This window comes from Gobius niger, assembly GCF_951799975.1.
Source record: "Gobius niger genome assembly, chromosome: 5".
Lineage (NCBI taxonomy): Eukaryota > Metazoa > Chordata > Actinopteri > Gobiiformes > Gobiidae > Gobius > Gobius niger.
The window spans coordinates 24,924,499-24,936,825 of record NC_136856.1 but is presented as its reverse complement, the minus strand read 5'-3'; the positions used below and the strand labels follow the sequence as shown (position 1 = coordinate 24,936,825).

Below are 12,327 nucleotides of genomic sequence, written 5' to 3'. Positions count from 1 at the left end.
ATGGGAAGCACCGCAGTTGGACCTGCGCCGAGTAGGTATATAGCTGTATGTTGGAGTGTTCGAGTCACAGTTCTAATCCAGATTAGACCAAGTTGTTTGTGTTACATGGGTTATTTCAGGCTCTGGTTCTCAAGCAGAGGCGCTTGCACCAACGGTGGAATATGGTCATGTGGCTTGTGGCACAGCTAGAAGGTCCAGGGGTCGATCTCCTGGCTGGATGGGGACTCTCTGTGTGGAGTTTCCTTTAGGTGCTCTGGGATCCCCAACCACTAAAGACATAATGAATGAGAGTGTGTTTGAGAGTACAAGTGTGGGACAACGGATGCAAATTAGCCTATGGCTACAATCCGGCGTGGTGTGTTTGAGAGTGTGTGCATTAACATGCCCTGTGCCAACCAAATAAACAAACACATAAATGACTTTGGCTATAAACCAAATACCTGTAGCACTAAACCAAGACCAAAGGTCTTTATTTAGTCTTGATTGAGTCAAGAATTCATTTCATATTAGTAACAGTCCTTGTCATCGTAATTAACTTACTCCTGGTTAAGAACATTTTTTAGTTTATCTTTCTTATTCTTATAGCTTAATTACTTTACAGATACATTTTTTTCTCATAGATCAATTTACATTGTTTGCCCCTTGCCACTAAAAAGCCTTCATCTATAAATCCGTGTCGGTACCTGGTGTGAATTGTTTGAGAACCAATGACTTAAGGCAAAGTGTGAGGTTCTGGAGGTCAGAGGTGACTTCAGCACAAGGACAGAGGGGGTGAGCGAGGGGCTGCAGTCCCGACATGGCAGTAAACAGGTTGTGACATCACATCCTGTTCAGTAGTCAAACACAAACACATTGATAGACGTTGGCTGTTTTCCGCTCCATAGAGAAACAATAGCGCAGAGGATCCAACAGTGAGGCGGTTCAAAGAGGTAACTGGCCTAGTTTTAGAACAGCCGTAACATTATGACCATTATGAGCTCTGACAGGTGAAGTGAATGGGCTACTGTGTCAACTGTCACTGATATTATGTCATGTGTGAGAATCCAATGTTTGGAAGGTTTGACCCAGTTTTTGTCATGGAGTAAAAGATCAACCACGTCTTTGGAGCAAAACAGAAGATTTGTAAAGGTGCAGTGTGTAAGAAAACAAGGTTAACCAAATCATCTTTGCAATGTTAATAATGTCTCACAGTATTGTTCTGTATGGTATAGTATTGAAATAACCTATAATGCAATAAATATCATACCAGAGAGTTTAATCAACACAAGTGGTGACAATCGGCAGCCCTGTCGGTGTCCAAGATTAATCAGGAAAGGCGCTGATGATCCGTGTGAATTAAAATCGTGTTCCATCACAAAACTATACCATAAACTTTTAGCACGATTGCGATTACTATACCCTGAAATGTGTATGCCGTTACTTCATTCTTGATCCGCAAGATGACTAACACTCTGCCCAGCACCGGGGCCTTGTGCCAACCAAACTGTAGCTTAACGGCCAGCAACACACACCTCACTGACCTGGATCTCCTGTCATTTAATAGGATCAATTTAACACAGGTGTGTCCCTAAGCTGTCACCGTGGCAACCCGCTGTACCACGCCTTTTCACTCATGTATATACTTCTCCAATGGGATTAGAAAGCCACAGGGCCACTGTGACGCTGACAAAGCCATTCTGCTGACTGCTATTGTTTATGCTCTTAGCCACTCGTTGCGGTCGCCTGATTACATAATGTGCCCACAATGATGCTGCTGTTACCTAAACGTAGGCCACAGTTTTACATTTTCCTCCTGGGTAAGGTTTCTTCTGGTGTCCGACAACAAATATGTTTTTGCTTGGTAACCTCACGGATAATCTTACACTGATTTAGTTGGGATACTGTGTTTTTGTAATCATAAATATTTGTGAAAGCAGGAGGCTATAATCACTTAGGGTTTCAACATGGTCGGTAATAAGGGGTAAACAAACACGGCTGGTTCATATCAGTCAAAGTTTTACCAGCATATTTTTCAGTGAGAATCTTGCTTATAATTGACCTGATGCATCCCGGCCACTAGTTCATTATAAAGCCATGTGGTGGAGAGATTTTGCAGTCAACTGTCTCAAATCCCATTTACAGAGAATCCACTGCCCTCCTGTGAGCGGCTGTGCTGGTGGGCCACACACCCCACACACTATGATCCAATTTGTTGCTGTTTGTAAAGGAAATTCATTTCCTCTCCCGCCGCAGGGGGTCATGGTATGAAGTGTCCAATTTAACAGCAATCACATGGCTTAGAGGGATTTCATTTGAGACGTTTGAATGCTTAAACTGATTTGAAAAGTTGCTGACATGCATTGAATGAAATGTTTGGATCTCTACATCTGTATCCTTTGTACGGTTTAGGTTCAGTAATCCCAGTCCAAATTGTCCACCACAGCAGAATATTACGACAGTTAAATACAGATTTGACGTTATTGCCTTTTTTTGAAATGGCCAGACTGAAATACTGTGTCTGGTACTCAATAACTGTAGTCTAGGGAATTGAATTTAATAAATCTCATGTAGTGTCATGAACAAATGAATGCACCACCACATAAAGGTTGCCACATTTTCATGAAGTGTTTTTCTTTCATTAAGATTATTATATCTTTTTACATACTATATCTTTTAAATGTTTTTACATTTTTTTGCCTTAAGGTGAGCTCAAGCATCTGATGTTTTTCACCGATGAGGACATATGCGTCTGGGACACTCAATCAGTATATTCTTATAACCTCAGCTACAATATCATGCCTTTAAAATGTGTTCTGTGACATCAGCTTCCAGCTTATGTTTAAATTTGGGTAAAGGCTATATCTGCCGATATACCATTACAGTTGGGACTGTGAGGGCAGCGTTTGCAAAGCCAATGCATCTTCCTGTATCACCATTTTGCGCTTCTCATTTTCATCTGCTATTGATTTAAAAGCCTCCCCCAGGGCCAAAGTCAGCTTCATTTCGTCACTCGCTCTGGGAGATACTTTCTGCTGAAAATAGCAAATCTCCTCACTCAAATTCCTCTCTCTGCAACGTGCAGTGTATCCTAAAATAGATACTTTGCTGTGTAGAGATCAAATGGTGTGTCCAGGACCCCAAGAAGGACGCCTGGAAGATTGGGTTACACAGACAGTGTGCTCTTTAGATGTGTTTCGTGCTGATGTGTGTTGATGTGGTAATATAGTCGGTGGAAAGTCTTGGGAAGGGAGCGTGGTACATATGGGGAGCCTTAATAGGATATGCACTGGTCCTCGAAAGCATGTGACAAGTTGTGTCCAATAAACCACAATCCATCGAATGTCAAGCAAAGTCTTAATGGCACGCATATGATACATATGATATGGTTCTCAAGTGGAATCGCTTCATGACCCACATTTAACCTACCAAGCATACAGGCCACGACTCAAATAAAAATCTCTTATAATTAATGCTTGAATCTACAAGCATTAATTATAGGAGAATTTTATCAGAACCTTTTATCACCGAGCATTTTTTGCTAAAAGAAGTGGAATGCGTAATTTATTTTTTCCATTTTTCAATTACAAGCTTCAGAATTTGTCTCTTATCACTAATGGTTTTTGTTTGACATTCTCGCAGGTTCTCCATCTCTAAGTGGGACGGGTACTGTGGTTGTGATAGTGGAAGACGTGAATGACAACCTTCCAGTTTTCACCGCCTCTGTGTTTCACACCACCATCCCCGAGGACGCGCCCACCGGGACAGATGTGCTGCTGGTCAACAGCTCGGACGCTGACATGGGCCTCAATGGAGTCATAAGGTAGATGATGAGCCTGATTTTTTAAGGTCCATTATCTTAACTTACATTGAACCGCACCAAAAAAATCTGAAATCTTACCTATATCATTTCATCTTTAGTTGATCATAAACTAAAATGACCTGAAATATAATTGTGGTCGAGGATATAATGCTACCACTGTGTCTTTGGACAAAATACTTATACTTGGCATTTTACTGCCTACTCATCCAGCTTCCAAGTTGTGATAATCTCTTCCTCTATGTAGAGCAGTGGTTCCGAAAGTCGGGGTTGGAACCCCCTGGGGGGTCGCGGGCAGCTGAATTGGCAAGATGATTTTGAGACCATATTTTTTACATTTCTGACATTAAATTTTATGCATTTTTGATTGAAAGCTGCATCTATTCGTGAAATTAATCTAAATAGAATCCAAACTAACACCATTTAACCAGATTTTAAATGTTTTGCACCTCAAATTATTATATACGATTAAAGTGTGCTCATCAAGTATTAATAAGCATTAGTAATCATTTTAGGGTTAGGGGAAGGGTTATGGTTAAGGTTTGGTCTAGGGTTGGCTATGAATAAGCGTGTTATTAATGGCCTATTAGTACGTTAACAGATAAAAGTATAATAAGCAGTGTGTTAATACTTTACAAGCATATTAGCAATGCTTATTAGTAGCTAGTTAAAAGGGTTGTGGCCTGAAATGTTTGGCTACCCCTTATGTAGAGAATAGACACTAAGGTTGTGCATTATAAATTATGTAAAATGAAACAAAAAAAAACTGATGATTGTCATACTGTTCTCTCACCTCAGTTGTACCCCTATGACTAACCAGGCCACATTAACTCCTCCACAGTGGGCATATCTTTTCAGGACACACAAGACTTTGGTGTGGTTTAGTAAGCCCTCCAATCCCAGCTTGTGTTGCAAACTGCAGACAGTCTACTTCCCACCGCGTTTAGTCAGCACCTAAAGTCATTGTTTGAACTGTTGTCCTCAACCTGGACAGCAGCCTTTTCCATTCCCATAAACCCTCGGCGGGGGAGCATCAGTCCGTGGGTCCCGAATCGAGCGCTGATTCAGATGCCCCGCGCCCCTTGCTGGTCCCACTGGGGGGTACCACTACGCGTTCCATTTTCCCAAAACACGTTAATGAGGACGTTAATTGCCTGTGACAGTATACTAGTCGTGTCCATCCGGGTTAGCGAGGGGTCTAGGTCTTTTAATGAAGACCCCGCAATGATTTTAGTCACTTATTAGTTTTGCTTCTCACAGCCTATTAAGAGAACGTCCCAGGCTAGACTTGTTACTGGCCAGTGTTCAGACCGCAAGCTCCTGTGGCTAGTTTTTGTTTTGGAATGATATGTAAACAAGCCATGCATTCACTCTTGTATTCACACGTTGTTCGGCAATTTGTTATCGCATGTCTAGAGCTGGATGCTTTGGCGTAAGTCTTTTGAAAATATGCAGTGGTGTGTACATGTATGTGTCAGTTTACATTTGTGTCTGGGCCCTGGGAGATACCAAGAGAAACAGGATCTTCATTTGAAGTCCAATCTGTGTGGCCCTATATATTTCAGGGAGAATTTCTCAGACCAAAATATACCATAAATGCGTTTGTTTTGAAATTTAATGACTTCTTGTGTTGTTTTTGTCGCTAATAAAAGGAGTTGCCTTGAACAAGTTCACTTGAGGACTTCCAAGGCAGCCGAGAGTCAATGGGGGGGGCCAATGGGAGGAAGGGAAAACAGTGGCTAGCTTTGCACTAAACAGGAAAGCCTAATCACCAAGCCACATTCATTTGATGTTACATTGCAGCACCGTGTAAGCATTTTGTCTGTTTTTAGTCAGATTTTAGAAGGCTGAAACAGTGCCATCTATAGACAAGTATTGAAACCGCTACATTCACAAAGGGCTAAAGGCTTTTTCCACCACCGGAGTGTGTGATAGTGAATGAATTTATTCATTAACTTATATACATTTGAACATGTCCATGTTGTCAGAATTCTATTTCATCTACTCAAGCCTGTGTACTTGAATAATGTTTTGTAACTGTAATTTTGAGAGTTTTTGTTTTTGTTTCAAATTGATTATGCATATACAGGAGTACATTTACTCAATGTATCAAAACCCTTGACTTAACAAAAAAGCTCCTCTTCACTCAAGAATGAATTAAGTTATCATTATATTTTTTTATCTCCAATTTATTCTTTAGAGGAATTTTCACATTACTCTTACATTAATCTTTTGTTTTGGTCTGCATCACTACTTCCACAAAAAGTAGACTTGTAAATAGACTTTCACAAATAATATTCAGCAAAATCCTCAAAGTGTTTTATTAGAGTGTAAATTGTTTGGTTTTCAATCGTTCATTTTGTCTTAGTTCAAAACACTCTTCTCTGATCTTTTTTCTTCTACTCTCTCCCACAGCTACAGCCTGAGCGGAGGGCACGGACAGTTCTCCATCAACCCGGCGACAGGGCAGATCATCACCAGCTCCCTGTTGGACAGAGAGGAGCGGGCCACTTATCAGCTGCTGGTGGTGGCCACAGACGGAGGGCGCCCTGACGCTCTCTCCAGTTCTGCCACTGTCTCTGTCACTGTGAATGACATCAATGATAACCCTCCACGCTTCCATCATCACCCATACGTGACTCATATCCCCGCCTCTACCACAGCAGGTTGGTCGACTATTATAGGTACCCTTGATTAAAAGAAAAGAAAGTATGTGGTATGGTAATACGGCTGAAATATTATTGGTATAAATAAAGTTGATCAGAACAAAAGTTAAATGGTTGCAATTAGAAAATCATTGGCTATGCTATTTTGTATTGGTAAATACTGATTTACAGTTTTAGGTGTGTAGGTACACCAATCCAAAAGAAGGTTAATAGACTATTATTTCATTCTCCTCTCTTATTCATCATTTGTCTTTCTCTTTCCAGGTTCCTTGGTGTTTGCCGTCACTGTCACCGACGAGGACTCCGGCTCTAACGCCCAGCTTCACTACTCCTTGACGGGCCGCAACTCGGACAAATTCAAGATCGACCCTGTCCGCGGCGCCATCACCGCCAACGAGAGGCTAACCGGGACATCTGAGGTCACACTCACGGTCCGGGTCAAAGATGGAGGTGTCAACCCCAAAACCGACTCCACCACTGTCACTGTGCGCTTTGTCACTGGTGGGAACTTCCCTGTCATCAAGCTGAGAGAGCGCGCCTTCACATTCCCGGAGAGCCAACCCACTAACCACATTGTTACCACAGTCTCTGGCTCTTCGAGGAGAGGAGGACCCCTGTCATACTACATCGCTAGCGGCAACTTGGACAATGCATTTCACATAGACCAACTCTCGGGAGAACTCTCCATAAGACATCAATTGGATTATGAGCACATTCAGAAGTATGTTTTGTGGATTGAGGCAAGAGATCAAGGATTCCCACCATATTCCTCCTATGAGAAACTGGAAATAACCATTCTGGATGTGAATGACAACCATCCAGTTTTTGAAAAGGACCCGTTCCATGCTGAAATTTTGGAAAACCTATCCCCACAGCGAGTGCTAATAGTCAGTGGGATTGATCTGGACAGCGGATCTAATGGACAGTTGGAATATGCGTTAGTTGACGGCAACAAGGACAATAGCTTTAGCATCAACAGAGGGAACGGTGAGATCCGAACGACCAGGCCGTTAGATAGGGAAAAAGTAGCAAGGTACAATTTGAAAGTGAGAGCAACTGACCGCGGATCGCCACCAAAAAGCAATTCCGTCAGGGTGGTTGTGAATGTTTTGGACGTGAATGACAACGCGCCAAGGTTCTCCAAGATATTTAGCGCCACTGTGGCCGAGAATGCACCAGTTGGTTTTACCGTCACTCGGGTTACCACAACAGATGAAGATGCCGGGTCAAATTCAATTAGCAGATATTCGATAACAGATACAAGCCTGCCTTTTGTAATCAACCCAAGCTCTGGAGACATAACCATTAGCAGGCCACTGAATAGAGAAGACACCAATCATTATATTGTCAAAGTGGCAGCTCACGACTCTGGCTGGACTGTCAGCACAGACGTGACCGTATTCATAACGGATATTAACGATAACGCCCCGAGATTCAGCCGGCCTTCTTACTATCTAGATTACCCAGAGCTTACGGAAATCGGTTCCCTAGTCACACAAGTTTCCGCCGCAGATCCGGATGAAGGCTTCAATGGCAAAATATTCTACTTCATTAGATCGCAGTCCGAGTTTTTCAGAATTAATTCCAGTACTGGCGAAATATTTGTTAAGCAACAGCTAAAATACCAAAATTCCTCAGTGGCATCAAGTTTAAACGTAAATCGCCATAGTTTTATTGTGACAGCTTCGGACCGTGGCGTCAAGCCTTTGATGAGTGAAACAACAGTTATTGTGAACATTGTGGACAGCAACGATAATCCGCCAGTGTTTGATTTGCCAGGTTACTTCACCCCAGTGACTAGAAGTGTGAAAGTTGGCACCAGGTTGATTTCTGTGGTCGCACATGACAAAAAAGACTTTGGCTTAAATTCAGAGATTGACTATGCTATAACGGGTGGAAACAGCTCGAGTAAATTTAAACTAGATAAATCAAGTGGATGGATTACTGTTGCCTCCTCCCTCACATCTGATAGTAATAAAGTGTTCGTCATTGACGTTGCAGCCAGTGATAAGGGGAATCCTCCTTTGTCCGCCAAAACAACAGTGCGGATAGCTGTGACTGACGAAAACCACCACACACCAGAGTTCTCCCAAAGCCAAATTTCCGCCACTGTGCCCGAAAGCCTCGCAGTGGGATCAGTTATACGATCATTATCTGCTAGAGACAAAGATAAAGAAATGAATGGAGTGATCACATATAATATTACATCTGGCAATGAAAATGGACTGTTCGTGCTAAATGGCAAAACCGGAAGCTTAACGTTAGCTCAGCCTCTGGACTTTGAAGTGAAACAGCAGCATGAGCTTCGAGTTTCAGCAACAGATGGCGGTTGGATTGCTAAAACAAGCTACGTGAGTGTCGCTGTTCATGTTACGGATGTAAATGACAACCCACCAATTTTTAACCCCGATGAATATTTCCCTATCGTTCAAGAAAACGTCCCAAGCGGCACCACAGTAGTAAAATTGAATGCCACTGATCGAGATTCCGGAGCAAATGCTGTTATGGCCTATGTTATCCAGTCATCGGACAGTGACCTCTTTGTCATTGACCCCAACTCGGGCACCATCACCACGCAGGGCTTTTTGGACTACGAGGCAAAGCAGGTCTACCATCTAACAGTCAAGGCCTTCAATGTCCCAGACGAGGAGCGTTGCAGTTTCGCCAACGTCAACATTCAGCTGAAGGGAGCCAATGAATATGTTCCCCGCTTTGTCTCCAAACAGTACTACTTTGAGATCTCTGAAGCAGCTCCAAAAGGCACAGTGGTGGGAGAAGTTTTCGCCAGCGATCGGGACCAGGGAGACGACGGAGTGGTTTACTACCTCATTTTTGGGAAGAGCCGAAAGAAGGGATTTGGGATCAACAGGACGACAGGTCAGATTTATGTCATAGGCACTTTAGACCGTGAGAAAGAGGAGAAAATTTCACTGAAGGTGTTAGCCAAGAACGCAGGGAGCATACGTGGTGCAGATATTGATGAGGTTTTTGTGAATATTACAATCTTGGATGCCAATGACCCTCCTGTTTTCACCCAAGAGCTGTATGACGTGCAAGTTAGCGAGGGTTTGTCGCCCGGTGGTCTTGTTACCTTTGTTAGTGCTGAAGATTCTGATTCGGTCCCAAGCTGGAGCAGATTCTCTTACTCAATCGCCCCAGACTTTGATCAAAATATTTTCACTATCAACCCCAAAACTGGCCAGGTGTCTGTAGCTGCGGAGCTAGACAGAGAGAAAACACCAGTTTATAATCTAACGATTCTGGCTGTGGATACTGGCACGCCTCCCGCCACTGGTAGCGCTACTGTTATTGTGAATCTGGAAGACATCAATGATAACGGCCCCACATTGTCAACGGTCTATGCTGAGGTCATGGAGAACCAACGAGCGGGCACTGCAGTCACAACGCTCTCAGCCTCTGATCCAGATCTGCCCCCAAACCAAGGCCCGTTCCTGTACAGCCTAGCTGGTTCTGGAAATGCCAACAGCTACTTCAGTCTGAGCTCAACGGGGACACTCGCCACGAGTCGGGAGATTGATCGCGAGCAAATCAGCGACTTCTACCTCTCTGTTGTAATCAAGGACTCTGGTTTGCCGCAAATGTCCTCCACTGGAACTATTCACGTTAAAGTGAATGATCAGAATGACAACCCCTCAGAGCCCAGGTCTATGGAAGTTCTTGTGCACTACTATGGCAACATGTTTCCTGGTGGTTCTTTGGGAGACGTCCGACCTCAAGATCCAGATATCCATGACAGGTTCCATTGTTCCCTGATACCCCCTTCGTCTGGTCTGTTCAATATCCCGACTGGTTCATGCAACCTCAATTCTAAACCCCGCTCAACCGATGGGACTTTTGAGTTAACCATCCGCAGCAGCGATGGCGTCCACGGTTTTGTAAGCAATACAGCCAGAGTTCTATTCATAGGCTTTACTAATGCCACAATTGACAACAGCATTCTCATCCGACTCCAGTCAGAAGGAGTCAAAAGCTTCCTCACCAATCACTACCTCAGCTTCTTACGCATTGCCAACTCTCAGCTGGCGGGACTGGGCACCGGGGTGTTGCTCTATGGGGTGTTTGAGCTCAATAATCAGACTTTCTTGATGGCAGCTGTGAAAAGAGGCCACGGACAATATGTGAACCCCAGTGGCGTGGCTACATTCTTCCAGAGTATCAAAGACATTTTATACAGACAGAGCGGGGTGCAAATAGATGCGGTGGACCATGATCCGTGCACGCGTAACCCATGCCAGAATGGAGGCAGCTGCAAGCGGCGTCTGAGTGTCGGGCCTGACATGAAGACTGAAGAAAGTGTCCCAGTGATCCTTGTTTCCAACCACCCCCTGCCGCCTTACGCCTGCAGCTGTAGGCCGGGCTACACGGGAGCCCTATGTGAGACGGACATCGACGAGTGCCAGCCTTCTCCTTGCCACAACGGAGGCACCTGCCACAATCTGGTGGGTGGCTTCTCCTGCACCTGTCCTGAAGGTTTCACCGGGATGGCCTGTGAGAGGGATATCAACGAATGCCTTTCCAACCCCTGCAAGAACGGGGCCCTGTGCCAGAACTTCCCCGGCGGTTTCAACTGCCTTTGCAAATCCGGCTTTGCAGGTACTACACATACAGCAGTCACAGTTTATGTCTGGCCACACAGTCACTCATGAGCAGCTTAATAGGCATGCACTTGGGGACATACATAACTTGACATTCACATAGTAATAAAGTCAATCATAGCCAAGGAAAATATTTGCCTTCTAATGGTTCCAAGAGGTGCTGAAGACATCACATACAAGCAGGAATGCCAACAGCAGTTTAGTTTGGGGATTACTAGTTGGGGGGTATTAGCTGTGATCCATATTAGGCTGCCAGGGTTACTTTCGTAAAAATTATGATGTGAAGCTGCCCCTTTTCAGCACTTTAGTGTAGCCTCCACACTTTCCCTATCATGTTTCACTATGTTTTTCCTGTGCATGCTTCTATGACCACACACAGCTGCAACTACAATCCCAAACTACACTCTTTTTTTCTAATCAAGAGCCACTTACTTCTGCTTCTTTATGATAAATGAGCATTTTTATAACATATCAAATTAAGCCCATTAGTTTAAATGTAATTGTGCTGCATTATTATGCATGATAAAAGGGGGAGTGGATATTAAGTGAAATTACATAGAAAGTGCAATTTGAATCATGCGTGTTGTCCAGCCATCAACTTCAGCATCTGAAAGAGATTTTCAAAAGGGGCCAGAGACGGTGATTGCTTCAAGTCAAGTCATTACTGTCCCTTTTTATTAGTACTACAAAAAATAACTAAGAATTTTCTGGCTTTATCGAGACAAATGACTGTCTGGCACAAATGCACCTATTGACTTACAGTAGTTTGCATGCCCTAACTGTGAACTCCCCACTTCCTGTTTTCCCCTGACTAGTTTTTGGCAGTCAAATCTATCTCCATTAAGAAACTTGTCTTGGGATTTACAACCTGAAATATATCTACAGCACTTCATTGACAAGTCCATACTATTGAACTGTCTGCAAAAAAGACTATTGTTTTGTTATCATCATCATTAGTGTCAACCATCTTAAGTGTGGGTTTGCAAAAATCATTTCCATGTTTGCCTATGTACATTGCAGTTGTTTGTCTTTCTGCACTCCAGAAAATGGCCCTATCCTGATTATTCGGAGCATCCTGCCAGTAGTGTGAGATCATTTCATTTTCCAAAGAAAGTTTCAAGATGTTGTTTTGACTCAAATGAGGTCATCCTGGACATATGTTTTAATATGAAAACAGAATAATTTAACAAAACCATGATTATTGGATGTCTACAAAAGCATCACATGAAATTATATCTTTCCATATTTT

At 43.3% G+C, this 12,327-nt stretch overlaps 1 protein-coding gene across 2 annotated transcripts in view; it reads left to right on the top strand.

The window, feature by feature from the left end:
• The window catches only part of fat4 (FAT atypical cadherin 4), a 135,020-nt gene that overhangs the window by 102,390 nt on the left and 20,303 nt on the right, over nt 1-12,327 (top strand). For both annotated transcript variants that reach the window (XM_079557214.1, XM_079557213.1), the window contains exons 7-9: nt 3,619-3,799; nt 6,212-6,462; nt 6,727-11,076. In XM_079557214.1, coding sequence (XP_079413340.1) covers nt 3,619-3,799; nt 6,212-6,462; nt 6,727-11,076 — 4,782 coding nt within the window. The remainder of the gene's footprint in view (nt 1-3,618; nt 3,800-6,211; nt 6,463-6,726; nt 11,077-12,327) is intronic.